The 17,779-nt window shown below is 39.0% G+C and overlaps 1 protein-coding gene across 1 annotated transcript in view; it reads right to left on the reverse strand.

The window, feature by feature from the left end:
• ttyh3a (tweety family member 3a) overlaps window positions 1-17,779 on the reverse strand; it is a 62,473-nt gene that overhangs the window by 30,548 nt on the left and 14,146 nt on the right. Inside the window, exon 2 of the mRNA XM_053612320.1 lies at window positions 8,782-8,951. Within this exon, the coding sequence (XP_053468295.1) occupies window positions 8,782-8,951 (170 nt within the window). The remainder of the gene's footprint in view (window positions 1-8,781; window positions 8,952-17,779) is intronic.

A 17,779-nucleotide genomic window follows, 5' to 3' on the forward strand; every position in this document is an offset into this window, starting at 1 on the left:
TTTTTCCCCCAACAAGATTTAATTTTGAATTTATTTCGTTCTTAAATGAACACAACGTCATTACTCACACTTGAAGAAGCGTGTTCGTTTTCAGCTGTTACGTTACGTTCTCTCAAAGCCAATATTATGTCCAATTTGGAATGTAGTGCACAACATGAGCCTACCAGCCATTAGCTTGTAAGTGATATAGGGAGGACGAAGCCATTACAGATTGCAGATTAAGCCATAAAACCATCCTTGTAGACAATAACAGAATTCACACTGCACAAAAACAGCACTGTGTAACAGCCTCCTGTGTTCACGTCTCCATTAGTCATTTCTCGGCAAGAAAGTGGCAGAAAGTCACAAGCCCTTTTTCATGCTCATGAGCTGCATGTTTAGTTAAATGACTAATTTGCTGATCAAAATTAGACCTTAATGAAACACAGATGGCAACCGCCATTTTCCTCACAACACTGTGTCTGCTGTTGAAGCCCTTGTTCTGAGATTCCTCAGCTCCACTGCACTGGTTGACTGCACACTCAAAAAAAACCTGACTTTACACTCAAGTATGTTAATCAGAAAAGCTTATTTTGGTCCAATATCCAAATTAAGTTGGTAGTCAGTGGCACCAATGTGTATTTTTAATGTATGGATGATGGTAGGTACCATCGGGTCCATAAGTATTTGGACAAGTGATGCAGTTTTCATAATTTTGCCTCTGTCGACAATGGATTTGAAATGAAACAATCAAAAAATAATTTAAGTGTCGACTTTCAGCTTTAATGTAATGGGTTTAACAAAAAGACAGTAGAATTATTATTATTTATTTTTTTTACAGAGCCCCACAATTTTTCTAGGCTCAAAAGTAATTGGACAATTGACTGCTCAACTCCAGACATTTAAACTCCTTCTAAATGCTTATTGTCTGATTACTTTTGAACCTGTGAAAATGGAGGGACTCTGTCAAAAAAAAAAGGGGGGGGGGGGGGTTTGGGGGCTGTAATTCCTAAACGGTTAATTCTGATTGCTTCATTTCAAATCCACTGTGGTGGTGTACAGAGGTAAAATTACACTACTGTCCAAATACTTATGAACCCAACTTAAAAAAAACAAAAAACATTTACACTGTACCAAACACAGCACTGCTGAATTCTCGATTCTGATTAGTCAAAAGCTGTTTTCTATAACAGTACGGCTCGGACAGGAGCTCCGGCTGCAAATCAGATCACAGGTTTATATTAATGCCCTCATTCTGATAATTTTTTTTAAATAGTTATAACTTATGTACTTAGTTGTACTTAGGATGTGCATGTTGAACACTCCCTATAAATGGATAAAAAAACAAAACAACAACAAACCTGTATTGATACAGTGAAGTTTTCTGCAAGGAGACGTTTATGTGGAATCTTTGGAAGGAGTCTCCAGTGTCGGTGCTTTGTAACGGAGGTAAAGTTGTTCCCTTTTTCCGACACCAGACGGTCTTCGGCACAGAGGGGTTTACGGTTTCTCATTAACATGACATGCTACAAACTTGTGTCTTATTAACTTCAAGAGAAAAAGGAGGATAGATAGTGAACGTCTGTTTTTAGTGACATAATATCTCATGTGTGTTTCACAATATTAAACGTAACTATAAGTGAATAAAAAGTATGGCATGCTCTTCAATAGAGGTTTCCTTCTGGGCTTCAAGACGGCAGCCATTTGTTCTCTGATGGATAAAGATGCATGACACAAGGCAGCAACTGTCTTTTGGTCAGCCTGTTGGTAAGAACAGTTCTGATTAAGGGTTTTGAATCATGGCCCAGTGTATCTACAGTACAGGTGGATCTAAAAAAAATAAAAATAAAAAAATCTAATATTTTGAGATACTGGACTTTTGATTTCAATGAGCTGTAAACCGTAATCATCAAGATTAAAACAAAAAAAGGCTTGAAATATTTCACTTTATGTGTAATGAATCTAGAATAAATGAAAGTTCCACTTTTTTAATTCAATTACGGGAAAAAATGAGCTTTTCTACGATATTCAAATCTTCTGAGATGCACCTGTAAGTGTGTGCACCTTAGTGACATTAGACCCATAAGTCCATATTTAAAATAAAATAAAATAAAATAAAATAAAATAAAAAGCTGCTTAAATGCTGATTCATGTCACAATAAAAAAGAAAAAAAATCCCACAAGAGAACAGTGTGGTGATCTGCACAAAGTACAGTAACCTATGCAAATCGAACACCATCAGCGGGCATTGATGGCTATTTACAAAATTAAAAAAATAAAATAAATAAAATACAGGCACGTTCCCTTTCCTCCATCGTCGTCAACTACAGGGATGTTGCCTCAACGTGCACAGACTCTCAAACACAACTCGCCAGAGCAAGAGAGAAATAATTTTGTTAATAATAACAGATAAAAGAGAAATAGAGAAAGACATGGGTGAATATAAGCATAAGGGTGGAGAGAATAAATGTGTTTGAGAGAGAGCGAGTGAGCGAGTGAGAGAGAGAGAGAGAGAGAGAGAGAGAGAGAGAGAGAGAGAGAGAGCGAGAGAACATGAGACTATGTCAGAGAAAAGAAAGTCTACTTCTTACTAAACATAAAATCTGACGTTAAACTGCAGGCTCTGCAGTTAGTCATTCTGGGACTCAAGTGCCATCATTCACAAAGGGGTCAAGAGGCAGGATTATTGTTCTGATAATCACACACTTCAACAAACCATAACAGAACACTAAATCCAGAGGGACATAAAGACTGTTAGCTTTCTGAAAACCTGTTAGGATCAGTAATGACACTCAAATCAGCAGCCGACAGTTAATCAGTCTGGTTTAGAGTTGCAACTAACGATTATTTTCATAATCGATTAGTTGGCCGATTATTATTACTATTATTATTATTATTATTATTATTTAGATTAATCGATTAATTGGATGGGGCGGGGCAAACTTTCTGTGCCTTTTTTTTTGTTAGTTTATTTAAAATAAAATCCACAAACTGAGTGTTACAAATACTCAGTCTGGTGGTTTATAAGTACTTCATTTCATGAACAACAGTCACAGCTGGTTAAGAAACGCATGTACGCTGTATACCGCTAACTTAGAAAGTGATCATGATGAAGCCCTTTATACACAACATGGTGTTATAGAAGTCCTCTTGTCCCTTGACTTATCTCCAAGCGCACTGAGGAGGTTTGATCTGAGGCAGGAAACATGAGCTGAATGCTGGATTCATTCACTGCCTGGAAGACAGTGTGTAATTCACAGCATTCATAAAGTCCTCACCTGCCGCGCGGCCTGACAGCTGAGCTAATCAGCCATGCAGATAGAAACACACAGAGACGCTCAGCAGACTCAGCCTGTTCTTTCTCAAACACACACTCATTCTCAATCACAGGGTCTCATTCTCTCTCCATCTCATCAAAACCTCTACGTGCCATTCACAAGCAGTTCATTTATTTACCTCACGGAACTGGAACCACACGCACACACACAAACACACAGACACACACACATTTTTATATAGGCTAGACAACAAGGAGGATGACAGAACCAATGAGAAAATCTGGTTAATTTAGGTTTAAATACCCGGTCAAGCTAGCATATGATAACCATATAGCTGGCTTTGCGAGTGAAAATAACAAACATTTATCAATAGCAGCTAGAAATCCTGACAGTGTCCGGCTAACTCCGGCTAACAGTCATAGAAGAGAAGACTTACAAATGCTCACAATGATTACTGTTAGCGATAGCCAATATGCTAAGGTGAGCTATCCTGACAGGATATCGGATCAAATTTTTCAGTCCTATACATAAATTTCTTTTGAAATCCTGTCAGGTTAGCAACATTTTAGCAAGCTACTGTTAGCAGTGAAGATTTTGATTATTTTTAAATAGGACCTCTGGTCAAGTTAGCACATTAGCTAGTAGGCTAGCATTATCAGCAAAGATTATAAACATTGAAGAACAGAACTTAACTTTTAAACTTAAAAAAAACCCCTCAGAAATAAGGTTAGCTTCTGCCAGATAGCTAACAAAGTCTATAAACAGACAAGACAGGACAGGACAAGTCTTCTGTGGTCTGCAATATGAAAACAGATTTTACTGAATTTAGCCTGTGATTGATTGATTTTTTTTTTAAACACATTAAACTTTATTATTGCATTATTCCATGTTGGTAAAGTTTCTGAAAACTGAATAGAGGTTTCAGCCGCATCTAGAGCACAATATCTAAAATATCTTTGCAAGGGTGGACAAATCGCTAGCTTGGATGCCTGGGACAAACAGATTGCGGATCCTGGCTAGCTAGGAACATTATTTAGCTTGAACAGATGCTACTCAATCTTCACAGAATACAAAAAGGGAAATATAAAGGAATGTGTAAACAAAACAGAATAATACAGTACAGTACAACACAAAAACCGATATATAATTAATGCTCAGCTCACACCTATAACACACAGTCACCTCGCATTTAAACACTAAACAAAGACGCTAGCCCGATTCAAATAGTTCAAGAGCGACATTTTTTCATGGGTGTAAATATGTTGGAAAAAAGACTTTGGCTACACTTTGAAGCCACCTCTCCCTGGGATACAAGTACTTTTGCTTATTTTACATAATCTAGTGTATATTATTGCACATAATTAGCTTTTTAGCAAACACATGCCTGGGCACGCACATTGACACTTTCATTTTCCTGATGGCCTAACTAATATTTTCATGATCTGTATAGAAATATAGTCAAAAATTGGGCAACATTTCAAATACAGAAGCTTATTTAATAGCATAATTAGCAACTTGGTGTCGAAACACCTGTTAAACTAATGATATTCTTATTTATTTTGCCTAAAGATATATGAAAACTTTAGGCCTGCAACTTCAATTAAACTTTTTCCCCCCAATATGGCTCCTCATGTGAATGAGATCAACACTGCTGATATAACGGAAGGAGCTAAGCATCCTGCACAGTGAATGGAGACATCACCATGGCAACAGGCTTTATTTGTGGCAGGATGTGAGGCAATAGCTGGCTGCTGATTTTCCCACCGATTTACCACCATCACTCCATTCCACTCTGGACTTGGGGACCACGACAAAGAACATTACCAATTTACTTTCATTAATCGCATAAATACATTGCATTACAGTGATTAGTTTGGAGAAAGTAGCATAGAGAAGGTTTAAAAAAAAAAAAAGAAAAAGATGGTTAAGTGTAGTGGCGCTATGAAAACACAAGCTACGACTCCTCACATTCAACATACCGTTAAAATAAAGGGAACCATCTGGCATTGAAGTAAAGATCATTATCATCCAACTCCAGCAGAACTGTTTTCAGTTTAGAACAATCACTATTGTTCTTTATAAAAGCATCTTCAGTTTCTATGGCTTCACTTCAACACATAACAGTCAACAGCACCCTCCATATGATTACACAACTAATCCAACCTGGACTATTTAAATACGATCATGATGTGCGGTGATGAGAACCAGAACTGTTGACAACTCGGTACATATTCAGTCCAAAAACTGTATTGCTTTCTATGTTTTGGCATTCTAGTCAGAGACCATTTTGACTACTTATTATAATAGACCCCTTTAACATAAACTGCATGGACCTACTTAACTCAGATTTGTTTTATGTTCATAAAACAAAAGTATTCAAATACTGGATTCATTTATTTTTCCTTCAATACGTACAATAATATCCTGGCTACTTATTAGAGCTGTAGAGGTTTTTATTCCTGAACCTTTCAATAGCACAAAACATAAGGTCCATGTTGATATTATTTATAGGGTTTTGGAGTTATTGAGGTTTGGGTTACAACTGTTAAGTTCAAGTGAGCAGTCAAATACGCTAACAAGTATAAGAACTAGAGAGAACTCAAGAACTATAAGAATTCAATAATAATTATAACAGATTGCTAAAGTTGAGATTACAAATCACTGTAAAAATAAATAAATATAAACAGACAGAAAGATAAATGGATAGATATACAGTACTGTGCAAATGTTTTAGGCACATGCAAACAAATGCTAAAGAGCAAAGATGCCTTCAAAATAATGAAATTAAATGTTTCTACATTAAAATAAAACACAGTAAGGAGAAATAAACAGTAATAAATGAAACAAAGTCAATATTTGGTGTGACAAAAAAAAGGTAGAATTAGCACAGTTTTATAAGGAAATGAGCTGTAAGTTTTATGGAGTATGTTGCACAAAGAGACATGGTTCTTCTGGAGACTTAGACAGTCGCACTCGCTTCTTATTTTTGCAGCAAAACCCAGCAGCCTTCATTGTGTTTTTTGTCTGAAAAGTATCTCTTACCACTTAATATACTGCTTTCTTTACTGACATACAAACATTTTTCTATAACTTTTAATTTTGTGCTAGAAAACTAATGTTTGGGAACCTAAAACGTTTTTGTACTGACTCGATAATGTAGAAGTCATCAAATAAAAATCTATAACAAAGTTTGCACTAAAAAAAAAAAAAAAAAAAAATAGGGTGCCTAAAACTTTTGCACAGTAATGTATATTGAAAAAGGTACCCCCTTAGCTACAATTCACAAACCCCTGGGAGTTTCCACTAGTTTCCACAATGTACACCAAGCTTCTCAAAACGCATAATAAATACGCATATAGTTCATCGGTTTGCAATAACACAACATTAACCCATTTCTATTTTGATGAAAACAAGATGTGGTGTAAACATTTGTGATAAAATTGAAGGAACACAAGTACAAACAGCTACACTTTCTTGATACGAGCAGTCAGTTTTTCGAGGCATCGCACACAGATGCTCGGCTGTGCCTCCGGCAAACTTCTCAGACGTTTGGATGAGTCGGCTGGGTTCTTGAACCTTTCATTCCAACTCCTCTAAGCACTTCAAATCAGTTCTAGCCAGGCTGGTAAAGTGTATACTGTCTATTACAGTAAGCACTGTAATAGACAGTAGGGTGGATGATATCTAAAAAAATAATTATCCCGATATTTCCTTATTGAAATATCTCGACAGTCGATAATATCAGACGAACCAGCTTACAGTAATCCCAAAACCAGTGTATCCTGCTGATCTGGAAAGTGATTTTGCACAGTACAAAGTGATGCCGTACACAATTGGGCGATTATCGCCTGTCAACCATCAACATCGCGTCAGGTGTCAATCAATCATCGCCACTATCCGATTACATCACCCTATCGGCCTAGTAGGCACTGCTCCACTTCGTTTCAAAACATCTGATGCACAGGGTTTGAAGGATGTGTTTATTTTGTAGGGGTCATGAATTAATCTCCGCATTCCTGACATGCCGTTTACATGATGATATTATTACAAATTCCTGCTGGCGCCCAGGCGTTCACTTGGTGATAGGCAGCACTGCCCTATTTCATGCGCCGAGTACACAACACTGAGATTAGAGCTAAAAATATTTTTCCATTTCCATGCTACCATAGAACCAAAGGAGGCTGCAAGCGCCTACTGTGAAGAAATGAATATGCTGCCGTCTTCCCCACAATGCACTGCCACCATCTTTTATGCCCCAATAAACCGAACAGGTTTTGTTATCAGTAGGGAAGGAGTGAATAACCAGCAAGCAGTGCGATGCTCTACCTCAAGCTGAGGTAATAAACTGGAGTATGTAAAGTGCATGCAATGCAAAGAGTTCGATTAATACGTCGTTACGCTTCGTCCTGCTTCTGAACAACATCCCGGTATCACAGATGTGTTTCGTGTAAGATGTTGATCAAAACTGACGAGCCCTTTAAAACAAGCCCTTTGGGTATCTCTCGCTCTCCTGTTGGGTGTTATGGAAAAGGACATAATTCAAATGCCAGGGGAGCAAAGAGCAAAAGCCTAAAATGGAAGCTACTGCAGCCTTAACAGCAATAAAAAAGCTGCTTCTGATATGGCCCATTAATCTACACATGTTCTTTGTAGCCAGGGCGCTGCGAGGGAGGCAATCATAGCCGAAAACAGACAGCGTACAGCATAGCTGCTTCCGAGTGTGCAATGAAAAACATCCAGAATTAACAACAGAGTTGAAAAAAAAACAAAAAAAACGCAGAAACATTATGAGTGAAGAAGTTTCCATTAAGCGATTAACGCCCGACCTTGTTGTGTATCGTGTATCAAAAAGCCCAACAGGCCCATCTGATACTGATTTGGATTTGGGGGGGGGGGGGGGGGGGGCGAAGTCAATCAAAGTGAAACAACTGGAGAGTATTTCAATTATAACACTGACTGAACAGTGACATCAGCATTTCATGCTCGTGCATTAGTGTAATACGTAAGGAAAAACATCTTTTAACACCTGATCAATGACTGGTGACAATGCAAAATGTAATCGGACTGTCAGAAAGAACAGTCCATCCACTACATAGAGAGGTTTATTAATTAAAACAGAGTTGCAGTGCATACATACATACAGTGCAAGATCAAGGCATATCAATGCAAATCTCAGTCCTATAGGATTCCACTGGGTTTTTTTGTGATCGTTGCAGCCAAAAATGCTTGATTGTGCTTTTTTTCCCCTCCGAATATTGCCAAGTTTGCTTGATTTTGCGTTCATTTCTGCGATCGTAAAATCCTGGAAGGACTGAAAATTATTCTGATCACTTCAGTTCTAACCTGACATGGCGATCCTGGTTCTAAAGCCTTGGAAAATCAACACCAAGGTGCACTGAAACTGTTCTGGTGACTCGTGGTGGTCTAGAACCTTACTAACACACTTTATGCAAACAGTCACCCCATCAATAATTAATTTACTCTGTGTAGGAGACGGGAGCAATGCGTGAGGAGAGTAACTCACCTGCACACAAGGGTGGCAATGATGACACACCAGGCCGTGCAGCAGCAGTCGGCGTTTGGCTGCTCGCTGCTCTTCTTGCGGCGGCAGCAAAGCCAGAATGAGTAGAAGAGCAGGAAGAGGAGGTCGAGGGCCAGGCAGGCTAGAGCCACTGCTCCCAGCAGCAGAATGGACTGTAGGACAGCAGGAGAGACGGAGGAAACAGATTAGTTTGAGGTCTTGGTGAACATTATCAGATGATCTAAGAATGTGCTGAATATAGTCAAACATAACAGAGCAAACAGATGGAAGGATGAGTAATGCTACTAAAATGAATAGGATTGTAAGAATTCATTGCTTATTTTGGATTACAGACCATGGTTTTGAACATTGTCAGAGCAACCAGATCTCCAAAATTCCCCGAAAATTGAAAAGAAAACTTTACATTAGAATTAAACACTGAAGATGACAACATTGTTACGGAGAAGAGACTGCAATACCTAAAGTGCATTTCTGTTTTTGGCTTGAATGGCCATGGTGTTCCACCTAACGTATTTACACAATATGGCCAAAACTTTGTGGACATCTGACCATCACACCCAGGTGTGGATCTTTCCCAAAATGTTGCCACAATGTTGGAAGCACACAATTGTATTGAATGTCTTTGTACACTGTAGCATTACAATTTCTCTTCACTGGAAGCCCAAACCTGTTCCAGCATGACAATGCTCTTGTGCACAAAGAGAGCTCCATGAAGATGTGGTCTGAGAAGGGTGGATTGGAAGCACTTGAGTGTCCTGCACAGAGCCCTGACCCCCCTGAACACCTTTGGGTTTGAACTGGGACACCCACTGCACCCCAGACCTCCTCACCTAACATCACTTTCTGATCTCACTAGTGCTCTTGTAGCTGAACAACACAAATCCCACCAGACACGCTCCAAAATCTAGTGGAAAGCCTTCCCAGAAGAGTGGAGGTTATTATAACAGGAAAAGGGGGAATATTTCTGGAATTGGATGTTCAACAAGCCACTATAGGCCCTAATGTTAACATTCATATATGTGGTCTCAAACTAACTCTTCTGAATATTTCTTGTTAATAGTTCATGATGGTTGGAATTATGATGAATAATTCTCCTCACTGCACATCCAAGGTGCCAGATCAGTCCGTTATAACCATCCAAGCACCTTAAGAGTGAAAGCCACATATTCATTAAAGACCATTGTGTATAATGAAGCCTACCATCACAGCACAGCATGAGGCAGAGCCACAGACTTGGTTTTATGTCAGAGTCGTTAATCTCAGCAGACTCTTGTTTCCATGCGAGGTCTCACAAAATCATAGTCTCCTTCTTGTTCCTTTGAACCCATGCCAAGCTGTCCATCAAGCTCGCTAGGAGATCACAGGCGACTATAAACACAGTGCCAGCCTGGGGAACCTTATGAGTGAACAAGCAAAAACAAGCCTTGAGGTTCAGTTCACTCCAGCTGAGAGCGAAATGAAGATCTGTGGTCTCCCTCTCGCTGGCACGCCACGTTGTTTTGAGAGTGAAACTAAGATGATTAAGCAGAGATAAAGTGTCCTGCTGAGGAGTTAATCATGTCATCCCACATCCACCTATAAGCTGAATCAAATAAGCAAACGGCTAATACAGTCATAGAACTTAATAAGCCCTCCCTTGGGACTTGTACCAGTGTCTGGTACAATCTTTCATAGATGTGTTTTACAAACCCCATCTTGGTTAAGGCTAAAGAAAGATTTGACTCGATTCCGAAATACAGTCTGATTACCAGAACAGCCAACGGATGCGTTTGTGGTGAAGCGGAATGCAGCTTGTGCTCCAGTTCTTCCTTGTATGAGAAAGGATTTGGGGGGAAAATGCATTATCTGATTTTCAAGACCATTTAAAGAATGATTTTTATGCCTTTCTCAAACAAGAATTCAGCTCAGTTCCCAGTGGGGAATGCTAAATATGGATCTAAACTTGCACTTTGCCTTCATACTGCACAAGACAGTGAAAAATGAACGAATGTACACCATTCAAACAGATGCAGAGTCTTCAAGAACAGCAAAAAGTCACTTAAAAATGGAGGAGTAAACACTAAGACAAGATAAAAACTCTCTCCTGGAAACAATGCTTATCTTTAAACCCTATTTTTAAAAAAGCCTTGGTGGCAAGTTGTTATGTTGCGTGCCATCCACCATATACATGTAAATCCAGAGCGCTAAATTATCAATTTTATCAATATTATCAAAACTAATAGTTTTAGTTTTTAATTCACCAAAAGTAAAAAAGAACAACAAAACAACGGCAACAGAAATGCTCAAAAATTGCTAATAGCCAATCATTAGCCTCTTTCACACAACGTAATCACTTCAAGTTCAAAGTTCGCCTGAATTCGTTGTCACGAAGCGAAGACTACAGTCACGTAGCACGCGCTGTAGAGTGCATCACGGCGAAAAGAAGGCAGTTATCATTACCAGCATTTTTAAGAAGACAAACAAAATACTAAAAAGGCAAGAGTACAAGAGCGCGAGCAGCAGCAGGTCACTGAGGAAGCAGTTTGGCGACCATTCTCACGACTAGCAGTGATAACGCTAACCTGATTGTGGAAGGTTTTAGATGCGTCGTTAGCGTCGGCTAAACATCGTCAGCGTCGGCTAAACGTCGTCAACCTGCCCGTGGGTTTGAAAGTGAGATTGACTGCCCGGAATTAAATAGAGTTCACAGCCCTTTGGGCTTTTAGTGAGTACAGGGATTCAAAAAAGGAGACAAAAAGTTCCAGAAGAACTGAGGCAGTTGTTTGCTACTGTGAACACCATACCCGATCTCGAGTAAAGCGCGAGCAGGGTTTCTCCAAAATCAATCTCTAACATGACACCTTTGTGGAATTTTTTTTTGTCTTGGGTAAGACGATTATTTCTTGATTATGTTGTGCAGGTAATGTTTATTGCGAGTACGCTTACTGGATGAAACATAGCTTTGTTTTCGAAGTGTTTTGGGCAAGTGTGTTTTGTAGCTGTAACTGAGATGACGGCACATAAGCTGATAGAAAGTGCAATCCATAAATGTTTCCCTTTGTACTGAGAATACTCACTGCTATTAAGTTCATTATGCGATTAAGTCACTGTACCAGTACGATCAATTACATAGGCCTACCCATCAGTATTGATTATCGTTGGCTACGTGAGATACTGGAAGCACTTTCACATGTCTGTAAGATCGAGGACTGTGATCTTTCGCGTGCCTCCCGACCTGCCGGATCACTACCCTCTTATTGTTCCGGGTCCTGCAGATTTACAAATTAAGCACTGTGTAAATCTATATCTTCGACAAAACACCTTGTCCCTTTCTTCCTTCCTACGCCACAGGATATCCTGTAGAGGTCCAAGTTCCCGTCGTGGCAGGGCCTGATCATACTGAAGCACCTGCTCTTTCCTATCTTGATCGCTCTTCCTACATGCGTTCGATTGCTCCACAATCCATTCTACAAGCCGTATTGTTCCTGCAGTTGTGAATCTAATCTATGCCACTTCCTTCAAACCTGCATGAAGTTTGCCAGCAATAGTCTTATTGATGGCGTCAAAATCGACAACAGCTGACATGTGGTCAGTCTTATTTATTTAAACTTCTCCAAGCCATTTTGATTCTGTCCCCACTGACCACTTCACACCACTAATGTTATGTGGTCATATGCGTCCCGGTCCATCTCCGAAGCTGGGTTGAGTGATCGGATCTCAGTGCGCCTCCGAGACACATTGGATCCTGTTCACACCTGTACTTGGCGCCAACACATGTTAATGGGACCACAGACAGTGAACAGGACATCAGACAATAGATAGTGTGATGAAGTGTGACATGTTTGTGAGTGGAAGTAGCTGGAGCAGTTAAGTATCTGGATAGCCTCTGGGAAAAAAGCCACACAGGTGGTGTGTGGTTCTGAAGATGACAGTGTAGTCCTATCGGACCTCTATGTAAATCATATGGCCTTCACAGTCATCAAATCGCAACCCAATTCAGCACATATCAGCAGAATGTCTTTTGGAAGAATAGGACTCCATCCTTCCAGTTCCAGAGATGTGTAGAATCCATGCTAAAGCACACTAAAGCTGTTCTGGTGACTCGTGGTAGAACAACACTACTATCTTTTCTACTTTCATTGCTAAATTCTATTTAATAGAGTCACGTACTACAAGATAAACTTTCATATGATTTGTATTCTACTACTTCTACTGTTATTTATTTTTTAAACGTAAGTTTTGTAGTAAAGTAAGACCTGAACTTTCATCTTAACAGAATATTGGGGACAGTAAAAACAAAATAATTGCTTTTTGCAGCCCTAATGGCCACCTCTCCATGCGTGTTACCACCATCAATACCCCAAAATTGTTGATTGTGAATGATTTCTTATTGATCTATGGGGTTTTCTTCATGCTACACAAAATCATTATACCAAAGGCACCGATCTTTATCGCTACACAAAAACACTAAAAAGTTAACACTGGTGAATTTACTGAAGATAATTTAGTCGGTTACCAGAACTTCTAGATTTTAGGAAGCTCTGTTCACACCAACCCTTTCATCCTGAACACCAGGAAACACATAGTAGCCAGATTCACTGTGAGGAGGTTATAAGACGAAGGACGATGAAAGGTTATGCCTGGGAGAAGAGCCAGCAGGCACTTAGAATATGATTCATCAGTGTTTAAAGCGTTATAGATCCTGTCAGAACTGCACTGCTGGCTTGCATGGATTTGCCGTGTGTAGGTTAACAATGCCTTCAGAATCAATTAGCTTCATGCAAGTTAGTTTTAATGGTAGTGAGAAAATGATATAGATTGCTAAGGAACTTGACACTACGACTGGGTACTGGGGGGGGGACAAACTAAAAAGCACCAACCTAAATATTTTAGTACTACCGACTACTGAAACATCCTGGAAAATTCAGTGCCTATTTTTGATATGTTAGACAGAAATTAGCAGAGACTCAAACCTTAAAAGTTTACCAACCAGCTTTCTGACATTTGATCTACGTTCGTCAGCAGCTAGCTAGCTAATTAAGCAATACTGCACTCGCAACATATTTGGCCAAAAACAGACGAGTGCAGTGAAACGTACCAGTGTGGTTATAGGAAATATAAGCACTCTTGGAACGCAGCTCGACCAATCAAATGTAGTGGACCGGAACTTACTGTTGTATAAACTAGCATTTAACACCCATATAGTTGGCTAGCACTGGGCCGCTGTATCAAACCACACAATATATATGAACTGATTCACTGCAGGTTTCACAAATATGGCCTATTAACCACGTTGTTTTGATTTCATGTTGTAAGTGGGAGGTGCTAGGGCCAGTTCTTCTCGAGATAACGTGGTCATCTATGTGGAAACCACATCTTTCACTATAGCAGAACAAAGGTATTGAGAAAAGTATCATGTTGGTATCAGTTAGAATTTCAAGATATTTGGTATTTAAAAAGATTCAAAGACTTTGCGCTTGATACGACGTGGCATCAAGCAAATTAATAATAAACAGACTGTAAGAAAGATTTTGAATGTTCATGCCTATACCCCGTAGGTCAGCATATAATAAGACTCTGGGTTACTGATCGGAAGGTCGGGGTTCAAGCCCCAGCCCTACCAAACTCTGGGTTACTGATCGGAAGGTCGGGGTTCAAGGCCCAGCCCTACCAAACTCTGGGTTACTGATCGGAAGGTAGGGGTTCAAGTCCCAGCCCTACCAAACTCTGGGTTACTGATCGGAAGGTTGGGGTTCAAGGCCCAGCCCTACCAAACTCTGGGTTACTGGTCGGAAGGTCGGGGTTCAAGCCCCAGCCCTACCAAACTCTGGGTTACTGATCGGAAGCTCTGGGTTCAAGCCCCAGCTCTACCAAACTCTGGGTTACTGATCGGAAGGTTGGGGGTTCAAGCCCAAGCACTGCCAAGCTGTCCCTGTTGGGCCCCTGAGCAAGACCCTTAACCCTCTCTGCTCCAGGTTCTCTGACCCCAACCTCCCAGCATGCTGGGGTTTGCGAAGAAAAGAATTTCCCTGTGCTGTAATCTATGTGTGACCAATAAAGACTATCATTATAAACCAAGATCGCTTTTGTGTGCATTTAGAAAACCCAGACTTATGCTGAGTGGAGCTAACGAACAGTACAGCATTTAACCTATAGACCAAATAGCTCCCTTTCTTTAAATTCCCACGAGCCTGGAAAAGAGGGTTCATTGCAATTAGCGAGATTACAATCCTGCCACGTCTCCCCTTTTTGCTGCTCACTGTTTAAAGACGGGAAGAGCTCCAGACCCTGCTCCTCTAAACAGCTGTAATCTCGTGAAGATTATCTTAATAGGCCTTCTCCTTCCTGGTGCTGAATGTGGTCCACCACAGCGCAGCTCCTCCTAAAAATAAACATCCCCACAGAGAGAAAAAGCCACTGATTTGTAGATATGAGCTCGATCTCGTGTCTAAAGGCACAAACGTTGCTTGAAATGCATTCACATTTAGCTGCCTCATGTATATACAATTGATCTTATCAACACGATGAGAGACGGCAACGATCCGATATCCAGGACCGGTACTGAGCTGATACCAGCACAAAATGGCGGATAGGATATAAACGTATCTGAGAAAACGTATCAGAGAAATATATATATATATAATTTTTTATTTGGAACTTTACATATAAGGAGACTGCTTTTTTATACTTTATTATATTTACAATGCAAGTGATTTTTGTGAGAATGCATTTAACTATGTTAAAAAAACAACAACATTTTAGTAGTTTTTAAAGAAATCAATCAGTATCAACTTATACTCAATGTTTCAATATCGATATCTGAAAAGAAAAAGTCCTATCGTGCTGTCTCCAAACAGGAGATATAATATCATCCCATTCTACATCTCTGTTTTTGATTCAATTATTTCAAACCCTTTCACTTTTGCTGCTTTTGTTTGCTTCATGAGCTTGGCAAGTCCAAACATGGCATTTGAACTCCTGTGCACATGAAACGAAGCACGATCTACAACACCAAATCTACACAATACAAAATATATGTGGTCAGTCAGATTTAAGAACCATATTATGTATAGTTAAAAATAAAAATAAAAAAAGTGTCTCATCAAATCAGGATTTCAGTGTTTATACTAAACTTAATTTAAACAAGTAAATTACTAGACTCATCACATCGTGAGCGTGATCGATTCACATAGTATTAACGCAAACCAACTGAAACACTATGAAATCTCGCAAAGACGTTAGTGCTGACAGGAACGACAACTATAGAATAAAATTAACGAGATTAAAACATGCGCAGTAGAGTGGCGAAGCGGTAACGTGGCTGTTGCCCAGTCCCTCGAGGATTTTGCAATTTTCTGATTGCAGAAATTAACACAAAAATAAAGCGAACTCCGCAATATACGGAGGAGACTGAAATTTTCTATATTACTGCAGATTTTCCACAGATTTGAGTCATGTGACATCATCACAACACGCATTCTGCCAAAGCCCTCTTTGATTCATGTGCATCGAACATGAGGACAGCTAAAAAAATCTCATTTAACAACAAACATCACTGCGAAAGACCGTGCAAAACAATTTTGTGCGATTGTGATTTCACCAATTCAAGTGGCTTTTAGAAACAAAGCAAACAAAAAAACCCAGACGGAATGCCATCTAATGATCCGATTCATAATGTTAAATAATTAACTTGATAACTGCGTTGAACCTTATTTTAACGTTTGGTTAACGCTAGGGCTGGGTAAAAAATATCGATTCTCCGATTTTAATCGATCTTCAATTTAACTAAACGAATTTCCCGAATCGATTCTTAACGTGCTTTACTCCAGATGATGTGAATATTATCTGTAGTTCGCCTCTCATCCTGAATGTCGCCATCTGTCATGTTTTGAATTTTGAAAACGGTTTTATTTCTTAAACATGTTTTAGGTCGTTAATGAATTTCACTGTTGCACATTTACAATGTTTTTATTTATTTATTTTTTTACAGTAATGTCCAGTTTATGCTTACCTTGTGTGCACTGTACGCACATATTTATGATTTCTTGTTACAATGTTTGTTACTCAAAGTAAAGGTAAAAAGTAATTAAACATAATTGTGTCTGCCCTATTGTTAATGAAAATGTGTATTTCAGTAAAATAGCCAAGTAGGAGGGTTTCAGTTACCAGCATTTATATAAAAACATGGATTCCATGTCGGCAAAACTAACATTTAAAATGAAATACTGATAACTAATTGATATTGAATCGAAATCGAAGAAACCTTATAATTAAGAATCGAATCGCCAAATTGGTCACAATACTCGGCCCTAGTTAACGCTGGGCAATACAAGGATATAATACAGATATTTTGATAAATTCTGTCAGAACACTTTTCTGAGATATTCACCAATATTGAGGGGAATTTTTTTTTTTTTTAGTTTTACAAATTTCGATAGGAAGAAACTGATTTTATGCTAAAATTACAGATTTTCCAAGTGTAATAGTTAAACACTATTATTTGAAAATATTTAATTTTTTAAAAATAGCACAAAATTTTTTTATTTATTTTTTTTCTAGACATCATCAGATTCATCTTTCCATATTTATTTTTTTCCTGTTTTGCAGCCAGTATGCTGTCAAACCTGTATATCGTGATCTTGATCAATATTTATTTCGTAGAAATGCCAAGTAACGTGAGGTGATATTCTGGTATGATATTAATCGCCAAACCTTACTTAAAATGCTCTTTGATACAAAGCCTAAGGGAATCTAAAAATTGAAAACATAAGGTTCATTAGGTTATTTGTTTTATGTATGTAAACAACAAACTGTCAAGCAATTTGAGCACAAAACTGCCACAATGGGTGAAACCAAAACTCCAACTGAGCAGCTCAGAAAACATGAAAGCAGTAAGAGCTTTGCCACATTGGAGGAGCTTAAAAATCTGTAACAGCGCACATACTGAACTTTATCTTCAGTTCTGTGGAATTGCTGACATGCAGCGGAAAATAAAATGGCC

This window comes from Ictalurus furcatus, chromosome 24 (assembly GCF_023375685.1).
Source record: "Ictalurus furcatus strain D&B chromosome 24, Billie_1.0, whole genome shotgun sequence".
Taxonomy (NCBI): Eukaryota; Metazoa; Chordata; class Actinopteri; order Siluriformes; family Ictaluridae; genus Ictalurus; species Ictalurus furcatus.